The sequence below is a fragment of the Mandrillus leucophaeus genome, unplaced genomic scaffold (assembly GCF_000951045.1).
Source record: "Mandrillus leucophaeus isolate KB7577 unplaced genomic scaffold, Mleu.le_1.0 Scaffold4, whole genome shotgun sequence".
In the NCBI taxonomy this organism is placed as follows: domain Eukaryota; kingdom Metazoa; phylum Chordata; class Mammalia; order Primates; family Cercopithecidae; genus Mandrillus; species Mandrillus leucophaeus.
In genome coordinates this window covers 1,618,546-1,634,044 of record NW_012104253.1, presented here as the reverse complement: position 1 = coordinate 1,634,044, position 15,499 = coordinate 1,618,546, and the positions used below count along the sequence as shown (strand labels likewise).

At 41.9% G+C, this 15,499-nt stretch overlaps 1 protein-coding gene across 1 annotated transcript in view; it reads left to right on the top strand.

The window, feature by feature from the left end:
- TECPR2 (tectonin beta-propeller repeat containing 2) overlaps positions 1 to 15,499 on the top strand; it is a 138,428-nt gene that overhangs the window by 31,903 nt on the left and 91,026 nt on the right. The window contains exons 3-4 of the mRNA XM_011991593.1: positions 11,430 to 11,558; positions 12,583 to 12,714. Coding sequence (XP_011846983.1) covers positions 11,430 to 11,558; positions 12,583 to 12,714 — 261 coding nt within the window. The remainder of the gene's footprint in view (positions 1 to 11,429; positions 11,559 to 12,582; positions 12,715 to 15,499) is intronic.

The following is a 15,499-nucleotide window of genomic DNA, read 5'->3' as shown; positions in this document are numbered from 1 at the left end:
CCCGGGAGGTGGAGCTTGCAGTGAGCCGAGATCGCGCCACTGCACTCCAGCCTGGGCGACAGAGCGAGACTCCGTCTCAAAAAAAAAAAAAAAGAAATGAGGTGGGATGCTTTTGTTTCTGTTTTTGTTTTTGTGTTTTCATTTCAAAGGTTAAAAACCTAGAAAGGAAGGAGAGTATTTGGGAAAATGGTGGAAGAGGAAGCACCAGTAATATGTCTCCACACCTAGACATCAGTTGTACTGGCAGGATCTGTCTGATGTAACTATTCTGGAACTCCGAAGTCTATTGAGGCTTACAGCTTCTTGCCTGGATGGCAAATTGTGGTTAATTTTGGTCAGTTTCAACTCTTAGCACAGTAGCAGATACGCACTCCCCAACCCCAGTTCTGTGGAAGGCAGCTCTGCGGATGTTCCTAGAGCTTGCACATAGCTTGTGGGAGCCAGAATAGGCAAAAAGCATCCTGTCCTCTAAATATTTGGGGTCTGTGCTCTGACTGCTGATTGCTACTTCTGATCATAGAGGTGCAGACAAAGAGATGGGTGGCCACTGTCATTACACCTCCCTCGTTATTGCAAGTTCTCCCCCCTCCAATTAACAAGACTTCCAAGGGATTTAAAGAGCTAATGGTCCTGCTCCCTTGCTTCACTTTTTTTTTCCCCCCATTTGGGAGCTAGATATTAGAGAATACGACATTGAAAAGCAACTGCATTAAGGGGGAGAATTAAGAAGTGACTGTGCATGCCTAGGAAAAGGTATAGGCACAGAAAAGGCCTGAGAAAAGACCTAAGTTTATACCTGAGACTGATCTTTGGCACAGACGGCCTAGAGTACTCAGAAAGAATCACACGCACACACGCACACACAGAATAACAAAACCCAGTAAACTTGGAAAGGGGAGGATCTGATTTTCTGAATTACCACATTATTAGATTCACATGTTCAGTTTTCAACAAAAGAAATCACGAGGCACACAAAGAAACAGGAAAGTTTACTCTTCCAAGGAAAAAAATAAACCAACTGAAACTGTTCCTGAGACCACATAGTAGACCTACTAGAAAAAGATTTTAAAACTACTGTCTTAAAGGTAGTCAAACAACTAAAGAAGATGTAGGGCTGGGCGTGGTGGCTCATGCCTGTAAACCCAGCATTTGGGAGGCCGAGGTCAGGAGTTTGAGACCAGTCTTGCCAAGATGAGACCAACCTGGCCAAGATGGTGAAACCCTGTCTCTACTAAAAATCAAAAACTAGCCAGGTGTGGTGGCGCTCACTGGTAATCTCAGCTACTTGGGAGGCTGAGGCAGGGGAATCTCTTGAACCTGGGAGGTGGAGGTTGCAGTGAGCCAAGATTGTGCCATTGAACTCTAGCCTGGGCAACAGAGTGAGACTCCTTCTCTAAATAAATAAATAAATAAATAAATAAGATGTGGAGAAAGGTAAAACAGTGTATGAAGGCTGGATGTGGTGGCTTACGCCTGTAATCCCAGCATTTTGGAAGGCTGAGGCAGGCAGATCACTTGAGGGCAGGAGTTCAAGACCAGCCTGACCAACATGTTGAAACCTGGGTCATCTCTAGTAAAAAAGACAAAAATTAGCTGGGCGTGGTGGCACAAGCCTGTAGTCCCAGCTACTCGGGAGGCTGAGGCAGGAGAATCACTTGTACTTGGGAGATGGAGGTTGCAGTGAGCCAAGATCATGCCACTGCACTCCAGCCTGGGCAACAGAGAGAGATTCTGTCTCCAAAAAAAAAAAAGGAAAGAAAAGAAAAAGGAAAACAGTGTATGAATAAAATGTAAATATAAATAAAGAGATAGAAACCCTAAAAAGAAACTGAAAATAATTCTGGAACTGAAAAATACAATAACTGAAATGAGAAATTCACTGGAGGGATTCAAAGGCAGATTTGAGCAAGCAGAAGAAAGAATCAGTGAATTTGAAGATAAGATATTAAAATTATCAAATCTGAGAAACAGAAAAATGTTTGAAGAAACATAAACAGAGCCTAAGGGACCTGTGGGACATCATCAAACAGACTAACATGTTTTCTGGGAGTTATAGAAAGAAATGAAAGTATCTGGAAGCTTCCCTGATTTGACAAGAGACATGGATATAAACATCCAGGAAGTTAAATGAACTCCAAGTAAGATGAATTCAAGGACACCCACAGCAAGATACATTACAGTCAAACTCCCAAAAGTGAAAATCAAAGAACCTTTGGGCTGGGTTCAGTGGCTCACACCTGGAATCCCAGCACTTTGGGAGGACAAGGCAGGAGGATCACTTGAGTTCGAGCTCAGCCTGGGCAATGTAGTAAGACCTCATCTCTGCTAAAAATCAAAAAAATTAGTCGGGCGAGGTGGCATGTGCCTGTAGTCTCAGGTCCTCGGGAGGCTACGGTGGGAAAACTGCTTGAGCCTGGAAGGTTGAGGCTGCAGTGAGATATGATTGAGGCCCTGTACTCCAGCCTGGCCTGCAGCATGAGACCCTGTCTCAAGAAAGGATTCAACCTGGGGAAGCTGACTAAAAAAACTTCAGAGAAGAGAGAAATGCCTCATCATATACAAGGGATACCCAGTAAGATTATAAGCAGATTTCTCATCAAAAACTTTGGAGGGGCCAGGTGCAGTGGCTCACATCCATAATCCCAGCACTTTGGGAGGCCGAGGCAGGTGGATCTCTTGAGGCCAGGAGTTTGAGACTAGCCTGGCCAACATGGTGAAACTCTGTCTCTAAAAATACAAAAATTAGCCAGGCATGGTGGCGCATGTGCCTGTAATCCTAGCCATCTGGGTGCCTGAGGCACAAGAATCGTGTGAACCTGGGAGGCAGAGGTTGCAGTGAGCTGAGATCAGGCCACTGCACTCCAGCCTGGATGACAGAGCAAAAATCTGTCTCAAAAAACAAACAAATAAAAAAAGTTTGGAGGTCAGAATACAGTGGGCTGATATATTCAGAGTGTTAAAAAAAAAAAAGAACCTGTCAACTAAGCATCTAATATCCAGCAAAACTGTCCTTCAGAAGTGAGAAAGAAATTAAGATATTACCAGGTGAACAAAAACGGAGGGAGTTCATTAGCCACAAGACCTGCCCCGCAAGAAATACTCAAGTGAGTCCTGCAGAGGGAAATTAAAGGATATTAAACAGTTACTCAAAGCCGTATAAAGAAATGAAGATCTCGGCCGGGTGTGGTGGCTCACACCTGTAATCCCATCACTTTGGGAGGCTGAGGCGGGTGGATCATGAGATCAAGAGATCGAGACCATCTTGGCCAATATGGTGAAACCCCATCTCTACTAAAAATACAAAAAGTACCTAAGTGTGGTGGTTTGTGCCTGTAGTCCCAGCTACTCAGGAGGCTGAGGCAGGAGAATCACTTGAACCCGGGAGGTGGAGGTTGCAGTGAACTGAGATCCGGCCATTGCGCTCCAGCCTGGCAACAGAGCAAGACTCTGTCTCAAAAAAAAAAAAAAAAAAAGGAAACGAAAAGAAAAAGAAATGAAGATCTGAAGATCTCAAAAGTGAAGGATATGTGCAATTATAAAAGCTAATATTACTGTGACAGTGGTTTATAATTGCATTTTTGTTTTCTACATGATTTAAGAGACTAAAATTTTTTTTAAATTAGTCTAAAAGCTAGTATTGTAATGTTGGTTTGTAAATCTACATTTTCTTTTCTTTTTTCTTTTCTTTTTTTTTTTTTTTTTGAGATGGAGTCTCACTCCGTCACCCAGGCTGAGTACAGTGGTGCGATACTGTCTCACTGCCACCTCCACCTCCCAGGTTCAAGTGATTCTTGTGCCTCAGCCTGCCAGGTAGCTGGGATTACAGGTGTGTGCCACCACTCCCGGCTAATTTTTGTATTTTTAGTAGAGATGGGGTTTCTCCATTTTGGTTGGGCTGGTGTCAAACTCCCGACCTCAGTTGATCCACCCGCCTTGGCCTCCCAAAGTGCTGGGATTAAAGGCGTGAGCCACTGTGCCCAGCCCACATTTTGTTTTCTACATAATTTAAAGTAATTTTTTTGGTAAAAGAATTTCTAAAGAATTTAAAATAATTATTTACTTTATGGTTTGGGGCACACAGTTTGTAAAGGTATAATTTTGTGGTATTAGTAAACAAAAAGGTTGAGGACCAAGCTGTAATGGAGTGGAGTTTTTCTGTGTTACTGAAATTAAGCTGATAGAAATTTAAATTAGTGTTATAACTTTAGGATGTTAAATGTAGTCCCCATGGTAATGACAGAGAAAATCACTGTAGAATATACACAAAAGGACATGAGAAAGGAATTTAAATATTTTAATGTTCCCCCAAAAATCAACTAAACACAGGAGTAGACACTAATGCAGGAAACTAGGGACAAAAACCTTAAGGCATATACAAAGCAACAAAATGACAGGCCGGGCACAGTGACTCATGCCTGTAACCCCAGCACTTTGGGAGGCTGAAGCGGGTGGATCACGAGGTCAGGAGTTCAAGACCAGCCTGGCCAAGATGGTGAAACCCCATCTCTACTAAAAAAACAGAAAAATTAGCCAGGTGTAGTGGCAGCCACCTGTAATCCTAGCCACCCAGGAGGCTGAAGCAGAGAATTGCTTGAACCCAGGAGACAGAGGTTGCAGTGAGCCAAGGTCATGCTGCTGCACTCCAGCCTGGGTGACAGAGTGAGACTCGTCTCAAAAAAATAAATAAATAAAAGGAACAAAATGATAGAAATAAGTCCCTCTTTTTCGGTTAATTACCTTAAATGTAAATGAATTAAACTCTCCAATCAAAAGACAAAGGTTGTCAAAATGGATTTTAAAATCAATCCAGGCTGGGCATGGTGGCTCATACCTGTAATCCCAGCACTTTGGGAGGCCAAGGCAGGTGGATCACCTGAGGTGAGGAGTTTGAGACCAGCCTGGGTAACATGGTGAAACCCCTTCTCTACTAAAAATACAAAAATTAGCTGGGCGTGGTGGTGCATGCCTGTAATCACAGCTACCCAGGAGGCTGAGGCAGGAGAATCACTTGAACCTGGGAGACAGAGGTTGTAGTGAGCTGAGATAGAACCATTGCACTCCAGCCTGGGCAACAAGAGCAAAACTCCATCTCAAAAAAAACAAAACAAAAAATCCTACTATGTGCTATATATAAGAGACTCACGGCCAGGCACGGTGGCTCACGCCTGTAATCCCAGCACTTTGGGAGGCTGAGGCCAGCGGATCACAAGGTCAGGATATCGAGACCATCCTGGTTAACACGGTGGAACCTCGTCTCTACTAAAAAATACAAAAAAAAATTAGCCACGCTTGGTGGCGGGTGCCTGTAGTCAGTCCCAGCTACTCAGGAGGTTGAGGCAGGAGAATGGCATGAACCCAGGAGGCGGAGCTTTCAGTGAGCCGAGATCGTGCCAGTGCACTCCACTCCAGCCTGGGTGACAGAGCGAGACTCCATCTCAAAAAAAAAAAAAAACTCACTTTAGATCCAAATGTTGCTGGTGAAAGAATAGAAAAAGATATTCCATGCAAATAGTAATGAAAAGAGATCGGGTGGCTATTCTACTGTCAGACAAAAAGAGTTACAGAATTGCAGGAAGAAATAGACAGTTCTACAATAAAAGCTGGAAACTGTAATATCCCACTATCAATAATGGATAAAAAAATAAAGAAACTATACATGATAAATCAACTAGATATAACAGACATTTATAGAACACTCTACCCAATGACAATAGCATACATTGTCTCAAATGTACATGGGATGTTTTCCAGGATAGACCATATGTTAAGCCACAGATTAAGTATCAGTAGATTTTAAAAGATATACAAAGTATCTTCTTATTGCAACCACAACAGGATAAAGTTAGAAATCAATAGCAAAAGGAAAATTGGAGAATCCACAAATTTGTGCAAATTAACCATATACTCTCAGTCAACCAATGGGTAAATAAAGAAATTACAAGGGAAATTTAAAAATACTTAAAGACGAATTACAACAAAAACACACATACCAAAATTTATGAGACAGTGAAAATAATGCTGAGGGGGAAATTTATAGCTTTAAATACATACATTAAAAAATAAGAAAAATCTCAAATCAAAGTTTAAACCTTAAACTTTACAATTTAAGGAACTAGAAAGGAAGAAAAACTAAACCCAAAACTAGCAGAAGGAAGGAAATAATAAGCTTAGAACAGACAGAAAGGAAATAGAGACTAGAAAACAATGGAAAAAATCAGTGAAACCAAAAGTTGAATTTTTGTAAAGTTCAACAAAATTGACAAACCTTTAGCCAGATTGATCAAGAAGAAATGAGAGAAGACACAAATGATTAAAACCAGAAACAAAGTAGACCCTTACTATTGATTCAACAAACAAAAAGGATTATGACAGGATAGTGATCTGTTGAATACCAACAAATTGGATAACCTAGATGAAATGGACAAACCCCTAGAAACACAAAACCTACTGAGACTAAACCATGAAAAAATAGAAAACCTGAGTAGATCTGTAACTAGTAAGAGGATAGAATCAGAATCAATTATCTCCTTGTAAAGAAAAGCCTTAGACACGATGGCTTCAGCAGTGAATTTAACCAAGCATTTAAGGAACTAACACTATTTCTTCTCAAATTTTTCCAAACAGTTGAAGAGGAGGGAATACTTCTGAATTCACTCTGTGAGGCTAGAATTATGCTGATACCAAAACTAGAAAAGATACCACAAGAAAAGTACACATCAGTATCCCTCATGAACACTGATGGAAAAATCTTCAAGAAAATGCTAGCAAATCAAATTCAGCAGCATATTAAAAGGATTATACACCATGACCAAAGTGGGATATATTCCTGGAATGCAAAGACGGTTCAACATATGAAAGTCTTTTGAACCTTATAAAACCGAATACACTGTTTTAACAAAATGAGGGACAAAACCACATGGTCACCTCCACTGGTGCATAAACAGCGTTTGACAAAATTCAACACCCTTTTATGGTAAAAACACTCAACAAACTGGGATAGAAACTACCCCAACATAATAAAAGCTGTATATGAAAAACAGTGAACAATTATACTTAATGGTAAAAAACGGAAAGCTTTTCCTCTAAGATCAGAAACAAGACAAAATGCATGCTTTTGTCACTTCAATTCAACACAGTGCTGGAAATTTTAGCCAGAGTCATTAGCCAAGAAAAAGAAATTAAGAGGCTTCAAAATCAGGAAGGAAGAAGTAAAAGTATCTCTGTTTGCAGATGACATGATCTTGTATGTAGAAACCCTAAAGATTCCACAAAAAATTGTTTGAACTAATGCATGAAACTGGCATAGTAGCAGCATACAAAGTCAATGCACAAAAATCAGTTGCATTTCTAAACACCAACAGTGAATAATATGAAAAAGAAGAGGAAAATTCCACTTAAAATGACATTAAAAAGAATAAAGAGGTGAAAGACTCGTACAATGAAACATGAAACATTGCTGAAAGAAATTAAAGACATAGATAAATAGAAACATTATATGTTGAGAGATTGGAAGACTTTAACATTGTGTGTTTGTTTTTTGAGACAAGGTCTTGCTCTGTCACCTAGGCTGGAGTGCAGTGGCACAATCATGGCTCACTGCAGCCTCAATCTCCTAGGCTCAAGTGATCCTCCCACCTCAGACTCCCAAGTACCTAGGACTACAGGCATGCACCACTATGCCTGGCTTTTTTTTTTTTTTTTTAAATTTTTTGTAGAGATGGGATCTCACTATGTTGCTCAGGCTGGTCTTGAACGCCTGGGCTCAAGTGATCCTCCTGCCTTGGCCTCCCAAAATTGTGGGATTACAGGCATGAGCCACCCCGCCTAGCCTGACTTAACATTGTTAAGCTGTCCATACCACCCAAAGTGATTTATAAGTTAATTCAATACAATTTCTATCAAACTCCCAAGGACGTTTTTTGACTTGGGAGTTTTAGAATACAAAAATTTATTCTGAGATTCATACGGGATCTCAGGAGACCCTGAAAAGCCCCAGCAAACCTGAAAAAGAACAAAGCTGGAGATCTCATACTTCCTGAACTTAAAACTTACTACAAAAAAGCAGTCATTAAAACAGTATATTGGACTTGGCTGTGGTATGAAGACATAAGAAAAAAAAGAAGAAAACAGAGTGATACATAAAAATAGACATAGAGACCAATGAAATCAATAGCCCAGAAATAAATCCTCTTATATAGTCAAGTGAATTTTTTTTTTTTTTTTTTGAGACGGACTCTTACTCTGTTGCCCAGGCTGCAGTGCAGTGGCATGATCTCCACTCACTGCAGCCTCCACCTCCTGGGTTCAAATGATTCTCCTGCCTCAGCCTCCCGAGTAGCTGGGACTACAGGCGTGTGGCATCACACCCGGCTAATTTGTATATTTTTAGTAGAGACAGGATTTCCTGTTAACAGGCTGGTCTTGAACTCCTGACCTCAAGTGATTGGCCTGCATCAGCCTCCCAAAGTGCTGGGATTACAGGTGTGAGCCACCGTACCTGGCCCAGTCAAGTGATTTTTAATAAGGACATGAAGATTGTTCCACAGGGACAGTCTTTTCAACAAATGGTATAGGGGAAACTGGATATTAACATGCAAAAGAATGAAGTTGGACCCTTATCTAATACCACATTCAAAAATTAACTCAAAATGGCTGGGCCTGGTGGCTCACACCTGTAATCCCAGCACTTGGGAGGCTGAGGCAGGCGGATCACTTGAGGCCAGGAGTTTGAGATCAGCCTGGCCAACATGGGGAAACTCTGTCTCTACTAAAAATACAAAAAATTAGCCAGGTGTGGTGATGCATGCCTATAGTCCCAGCTACTCTGGAGGCTGAGGCATGAGAATCACTTGAACCCGGGAGCTGGAGGTTGCAGTGAGCCAAGATTGTGTCACTGTACTCCAGCCTGGGCAAGAGAGGGGGACCCTGTCTTTAAAAAAAAAAAAAACTCAAAATGAATTAAAGACCTAAATGTAAGAACTAAAACTATGAAACTTTTAGAAGAAAACATAGGACAAAATCTTCACAACATTGGATTTGACAATGATTTATTGGATATAACATCAAGGCATAAGCAACATGGAAAAATAGACAAATTGTACTTCATGAAAATTTAAACATTTTTATACATCGAAAACACTATCAACAGAGTAAAAAGGCAGCCCACCGAATGGGAGAAAATATTTGGAAATCGTGTATCTGTTAAGGGATTAATATTCAGGATATATAGGGAACTCTTAAAACTCAACAATGAGACCAGGCGTGGTGGCTCACACCTGTAATCCCAGCTACTTGGGAGGCTGAGGCACGAGAATTGCTTGAACCTGGGAGGTGGAGGTTGCAGTGAGCCAAGATCGTGCCATTGCACACCAGCCTGGGCTACAGAGTGAGGCTCCATCTCAAAAACAGACAAACAAAAAATTCAACAATGAAAAAACCCAATTCAAAAATGGACAAAGGACTTGAATAGATGTTTCCCCAGAGAAGGTAAACAAATGGCCAATAAGCACATGAAGAATGAACATCACTAATTATCAGGGCAATGCATGTCAAAACTATACCCCACACCCATTAGGATGGCTACTGTCAAAAAAAATGGAAATAACAAGGCTTGGTAAGGATGTGAGAAATCAGAACCCTGGTGCATTGTTCGTAGAAATAGGAGATGATGCAGCCACTACTGGAAAACAGTATGTTGGTTGCTCAAAAAACTAAAAATAGAATTACCATATGATACCAAAATTCAGTCCTGGGTAGGGTGTGTACCCAAGATAATTCAAAGCAGTATCCCAAAGAGATGTTTGTACGCTCATATTCCTAGAAGCCTTATTCACAGTTAAAGTGGAGAAGCAACCCTTGTTTGTCCATCAACGGATGAATGGATAAACAAAATGTAGTATGTACATACAAGAGAATATTACTAAGTCTTAAAAAGGAAGGAGTTCTGATATGTGCTATAACACGGATGAACCTTGAAGATACTGTATGAAGGAGATAAGCCAATCAGAAAAAAGACAAATACTGTATGGTTCCATTTATATGAGGTATTTAGAGTAGTCAAAATCACGGTAAAAGGAATTTGAGTTTTTTTTTTTTTAAAAAAGGGTAGTAAAAATCATAAAGACAGAAAGTAGAATGGTAGTTGCCAGGGGCTGGGGAGAGGGATGAATGGGGAATTATTGTTTAATAGGGTCGGTTTCAGTTTTACAAGATTCAGTAGTCCTGGAGATGGATGATGGTGGTGATTGCAGAGCATTATGAATGTATTGAACACCACTGAAATGTATACTTTAAAAAGGGATACTGGTAATTTTATATTAGGTGTATTTTAACATTAAAAAATTGGGGGATGAGCGCTGGGTACAGTGGCCCACGCCTGTAATCCCAGCACTTTGGGAAGCTGAGGTGGGCAGATCACGAGGTCAGGAGATCAAGAGCATCCTGGCCAACAAGGTGAAACCCCATCTCTACTAAAAATAAAAAAAAAAAAAAAAAAAATAGCGGGACTTGGTGGTGGGCGCCTGTGGTCCAGCTACTCGGGAGGCTGAGGCAGGAGAATCACTTGAACCCAGGAGGTGGAGGTTGCAGTGAGCCAAGATTGTGCCACTGTACTCCAGCCTGGGCAACAGAGTGAGATTCCATCTCAAAAATAAAAATAAAAATTGGGGGATGAGGGCAGGGTACAGTGGCTCATGTCTGTAATCCCAGCACTTTGGGAGTCCAAGGCAGGAGGATTCCTTGTGCCCAGGAGATCGAGACCAGCCTGGGCAATATAGTGAGACCTTGTCTCTACAAAAAAATTTAAAAATTAGCTGGGTGTGGGGCACACGTCTGTAGTCCCAGCTACTTGGGAGGCTGAGGCGGGAGGATCGCTTGAGCCTGGGAGGTCAAGGCTGCAGTGAACTGTGATTGCACCACTGCCGTCCTGCCGAGGTATATTTGTTTTCTGGTTTTTTGTTGTTGTTTATTGTTTTTTTGAGACAGAGTCTTGCTCTGTCGCCCAGGCTGGATGCAATGGCATGATCTTGGCTCACTGCAACCTTCACCTCCTGGGTTCAAGTGATTCTCCCTGCCTCAGCCTCCCAAATAGCTGGGATTACAGGCATCTGCCACCATGCCCAGCTAATTGTTGTGTTTTTAGTAGAGAGAGGGTTTCACCATGTTGGCCAGACGTCTCGAAGTGCTGACCTCAGGTGATCTGCTTGCCTTGGCCTCCCAAAGTGCTGGGATTACAGGTGTGATCCACCGTGCCCAGCCCTGTTTGTGTTTTTTTTCAACAGACGTAATTTCTGACTTGCATACCTTTTTAATCAAGAATATGTATGGTCTGCAGCCTGATGAAGTTTTTCACTTGTTGGTAATGTCCTCCTTGTTTTACATTTTCAAAGCCTGCATAGTTACAGATTCATTTGTTTTCAACGTTTCCCCAGGGGAAGACGGAATCTATCACTGTGGTGAAGCTGTTGAGCTGCTTTGATGACCTGGTGGCAGCAGGCACAGCCTCTGGCAGGGTTGCAGTTTTTCAACTTGTGTCTTCATTGCCAGGAAGAAATAAACAGGTGAGTACTCATGATCTGAACACGTGTTAACTTCTTGGTAAATTCCTCATGGATTTTTAAAATGAGAAATCCTCATCTGCTTAGAAAGTTTATGCTCAGAGAAAGCCGGGCACAGTGGCTCACACCTGTAATCCCAGTAATTTGGAAGGCCAAGGCGGGCTGCTCATGAGGTCAAGAGATCAAGACCATCCTGTCTAACATGGTGAAACCCCGTCTCTACTAAAAATACAAAACTTGGCCAGGTGCGGTGGCTCACGCCTGTAATCCCAGCACTTTGGGAGGCTGAGGTGGGTGGATCACAAGGTCAGGAGATTGAGACTATCCTGGCTAACACGGTGAAACCCCATCTCTACTAAAAAATACAAAAAACTAGCCAGGTGTGGTGGCAGGCACCTGTAGTTCCAGCTACTTGGGAGGCTGAGGTGGGAGAATGGCGTGAACCTGGGAGACGGAGCTTGTAGTGAGCTGAGATCGCGCCACTGCACTCCAGCCTGGGCGACAAGCAAGGCTCCGTCTCAAAAAAAAAAAAAAAGAAAAGAAATACAAAAATTAGCTTGGCGTGGTGGTGTGTGCCTGTAGTCCCAGTTACTCGGGAGGCTGAGGCAGGAGAATTACTTGAACCCGGGAGGCAGAGGTCGCAGTGAGCCGAGATTGCAACACGCTACTGCACTCCAGCCTGATGGAGTGAGACTCCGTCTCAAACAAAAAAAAAAAAATTATGCTCAGAGAAGCTTAACACAGTGCTGTTTATAATTGGAGAACATTTTTGTGCCGAATTGAACACTTGGCATAAAGTGCAGGTGGGTCATTTCATGTTTGCTTAGTATCCTCAAGGTGTGCTCTCTGTGGGTTTTCAGGGTGACTAGAGGGATGGAACCTTGTGCAGGGTTCTGCTTGGAAAAGGAGATTGGGAAAACCAGCTCTTCCGTAACTAGGAGCGATTGTAGACCTTTTCCATGTAGCCCCAGCTCACAGCATTTATCCTTTTCTTTTTCTTGTGTTTATTTTTATCCCTTGTTCATAGCTTCGGAGATTTGATGTCACTGGTATTCACAAAAACAGCATTACAGCTCTGGCTTGGAGCCCCAATGGAATGAAACTGTTCTCTGGAGATGACAAAGGCAAAATTGTTTATTCCTCTCTGGATCTAGACCAGGTAAAATTATTTTCAGAAATCCTGTTGGCTCTTGCCTTCTTACATTTGGAAAAACTATATTTATAATTGTATTTTTATTCAGTTTGTATTCTTGAACATTGTCCCTTTATAATCTCAATTGTTATTTGTAACATTTACTTTTATAGACTTATGTTTTATAAGCTTCCACTTCCAAGACTAAGGAGTTGGCCTACTGGAACATTCACTTTTTTCATTCCACTGTTGTGTATTACTCCTACTTGGAAAAGAAGCTATTATCATTCCTACTTCCTGAAAGGTTAGTAGGAGTGATGCCGAGCACTTCTGAATCCTAACTGTGGACAAGTCAGTGATTTCAATGGATGGAGGACTCTCTGCCAGCCACCTGGCCTGTGTGAGATGACCTCATGTGACAGGAAGTGGCAGAGGAGAAGGTTAGGTGGCAGTACGGTGAAGATGAAGAAGCTGGAGCTCCAAGAGATCCAGGAACTAGCCCAGGGTTGCAGGCTTGCACCTCACAGGGCTTGCTTTCAAACCCAGGTTCTGCTTCGACGCCCGTGCCTTTTCCACTGCATGTGTGGCTTTATGATCTGCTGGGTTTTATTTGTTTTGTCATGTGTCTGCAACCAAACTGAACTCCTTGGTGGCACAGTCCTTTCTTTTTCTTATTTGTAACCTTCATTCCTAGAACACTGTTAGAATTCAGCAATTTTTTTTTTTTTTTCTTGAGACGGAGTCTCGCTCTTGTCTCCCAGGCTGGAGTACAGTGGCGCGATCTTGGCTCGTTACAACCTCTGCCTCCTGGGTTCAAGCAATTCTCCTGCCTCAGCCTCCCGAGTAGCTGGGATTACAGGGACCTGCTATCATGCCTGACTAATTTTTCTATTTGTGTAGAGATGGGGTTTCACCATGTTGGTCAGGCTGGTCTTGAACTCCTGACCTCAGGTGATCTGCCCACCTTGGCCTCCCAAAGTGCTGGGATTACAGCTGTGAGTCACCATGCCCGGCCAAGAATTCAGCAATTATTAGCTGCATGACTTTCAGTCCCTCTGATCCAAGACTGACCTATTACAAATATTCTCTAGTAGTAGTTTTCAAGCTTTGTAGTCATAGGATCCCTTTATACTCTTAGAAAGAGGACCCTAAAGCATTTTTGTTTATATAGGTTATCTCTACCAAGTACACCGTGTTAGAAGTTAAAACTGATAAATTTTAAAATGTATATATTTTTTTGAGATGGAGTCTCGCTGTGTTGCCCAGGCTGGAGTGCAGTGGCACAATCTCAGCTCACTGCAACCTCCGCCTCCCGGGTTCAAGCGATTCTCACGCCTCAGCCTCCTGAGTAGCTGGGACTACAGGCAACCACCACCATGCCCGTCTAATTTTTTGTATTTTTTGTAGAAACGGTGCTTCACCGGATGGTCTCGCTCTCCTGACCTTGTGATCCTCCCATCTCAGCCTCCCAAAGTGCTGGGATTACAGGCGTGAGCCACTGCACCTGGCTGACATTTAAAAATATTTTTACTTTGAAATAATAAATCCATAATATCTGAACATAAGTGACATATTTTGTGAAAATATCTCTATATCTCTGTTTTCAAAACAGGTGACAAGAGTGAGTGGCATTGAGTTGTATTTTTACAAATCTCTTTATTATCTGGCTTAATAGAAGATGACTGGCTTCTGCATTCAATCTGTTGCCATACATTGTTTTGATTGAAGTATATAAAGAAAAACTGGCCTTACACAGACATGTAGTTGGAAATGGGAGGAGTATTTTGATAGCCTTTTCAGATAATTGTGGACATTCTTTAATAATATCCTCATATTGACAAATGGTAGTTGCTTTAAGGGTTACAGTGACAAATGACAAACGGTAGTTTCTTTAAAGGTTAGTAAAAATTGGAATCTGAAACCACATGGATGAATTTTTCCTACTCTGTTACATTAAAATCTACTTTACACATGTTGGATTTTGTAACATTATGTATTGGTCACTTAGAAAATACTATTCACAGAGTGGTGTAGATCTTCCAAATGTTGACACTTGTTTTTTTTTTTTTTTTTTTTTGAGACATGGTCTTACTCCTCTCACCCAGGCTGGTGTGCAGTAGTGCAATCATGGCTCACTGGAGCTTCGACTTCCCAGGTTCAGGTGATTCTCCCACCTTGGCCTCCCGAATAGCTGGGACTACAGGTGCACGCCACCATGCCCAGCTGATTTTTTGTATTTTTATAGAGACAGGGCTTTGCCATGTTGCACAGGCTGGTCTTGAACATCTGGGCTCAAGCAGTCTGCCCACCGCAGCCTTCCAAAGTTCTGGGATTACAGGTGTGAGCCACTGTGCCGGCTGGTACGTTTTCTAATACAATATCAAAAAAAAAAAAACCTTTGTTAACATCAACATCATTGTAATCAGGAAAGTCTAGCTATAAGGAATCATGTCAAGTTCACAGGGACAGGTACAAGTTTTCGTATGGCTAATCTTCACATGAGAGCAACAAATACCATTACTTGTTTTCCTTGAAGTGACAGGCTTTTGTTTTTTGAGAAAATGTCTGCTAAATACCCAAATTTGAATAATTACAGCATTTCAAATAAAAATGGTGTTTTGTGAAGAAAGCAGCTGGCTCAGCTCGTAGCTGCAACAGTTGCACAAGTGCTTTTCTTGAGAGAACCTCTGAGTGTGTTTCAGTGTGCAGCAGAAGGGAGAATAGAAAACTGCCTATCCTCTGGCCAGGCACGGTGTCTCACACCTCTAATTCCAGCACTTTGGGAGGCCAAGGCAGGATGATCACTTGAGCC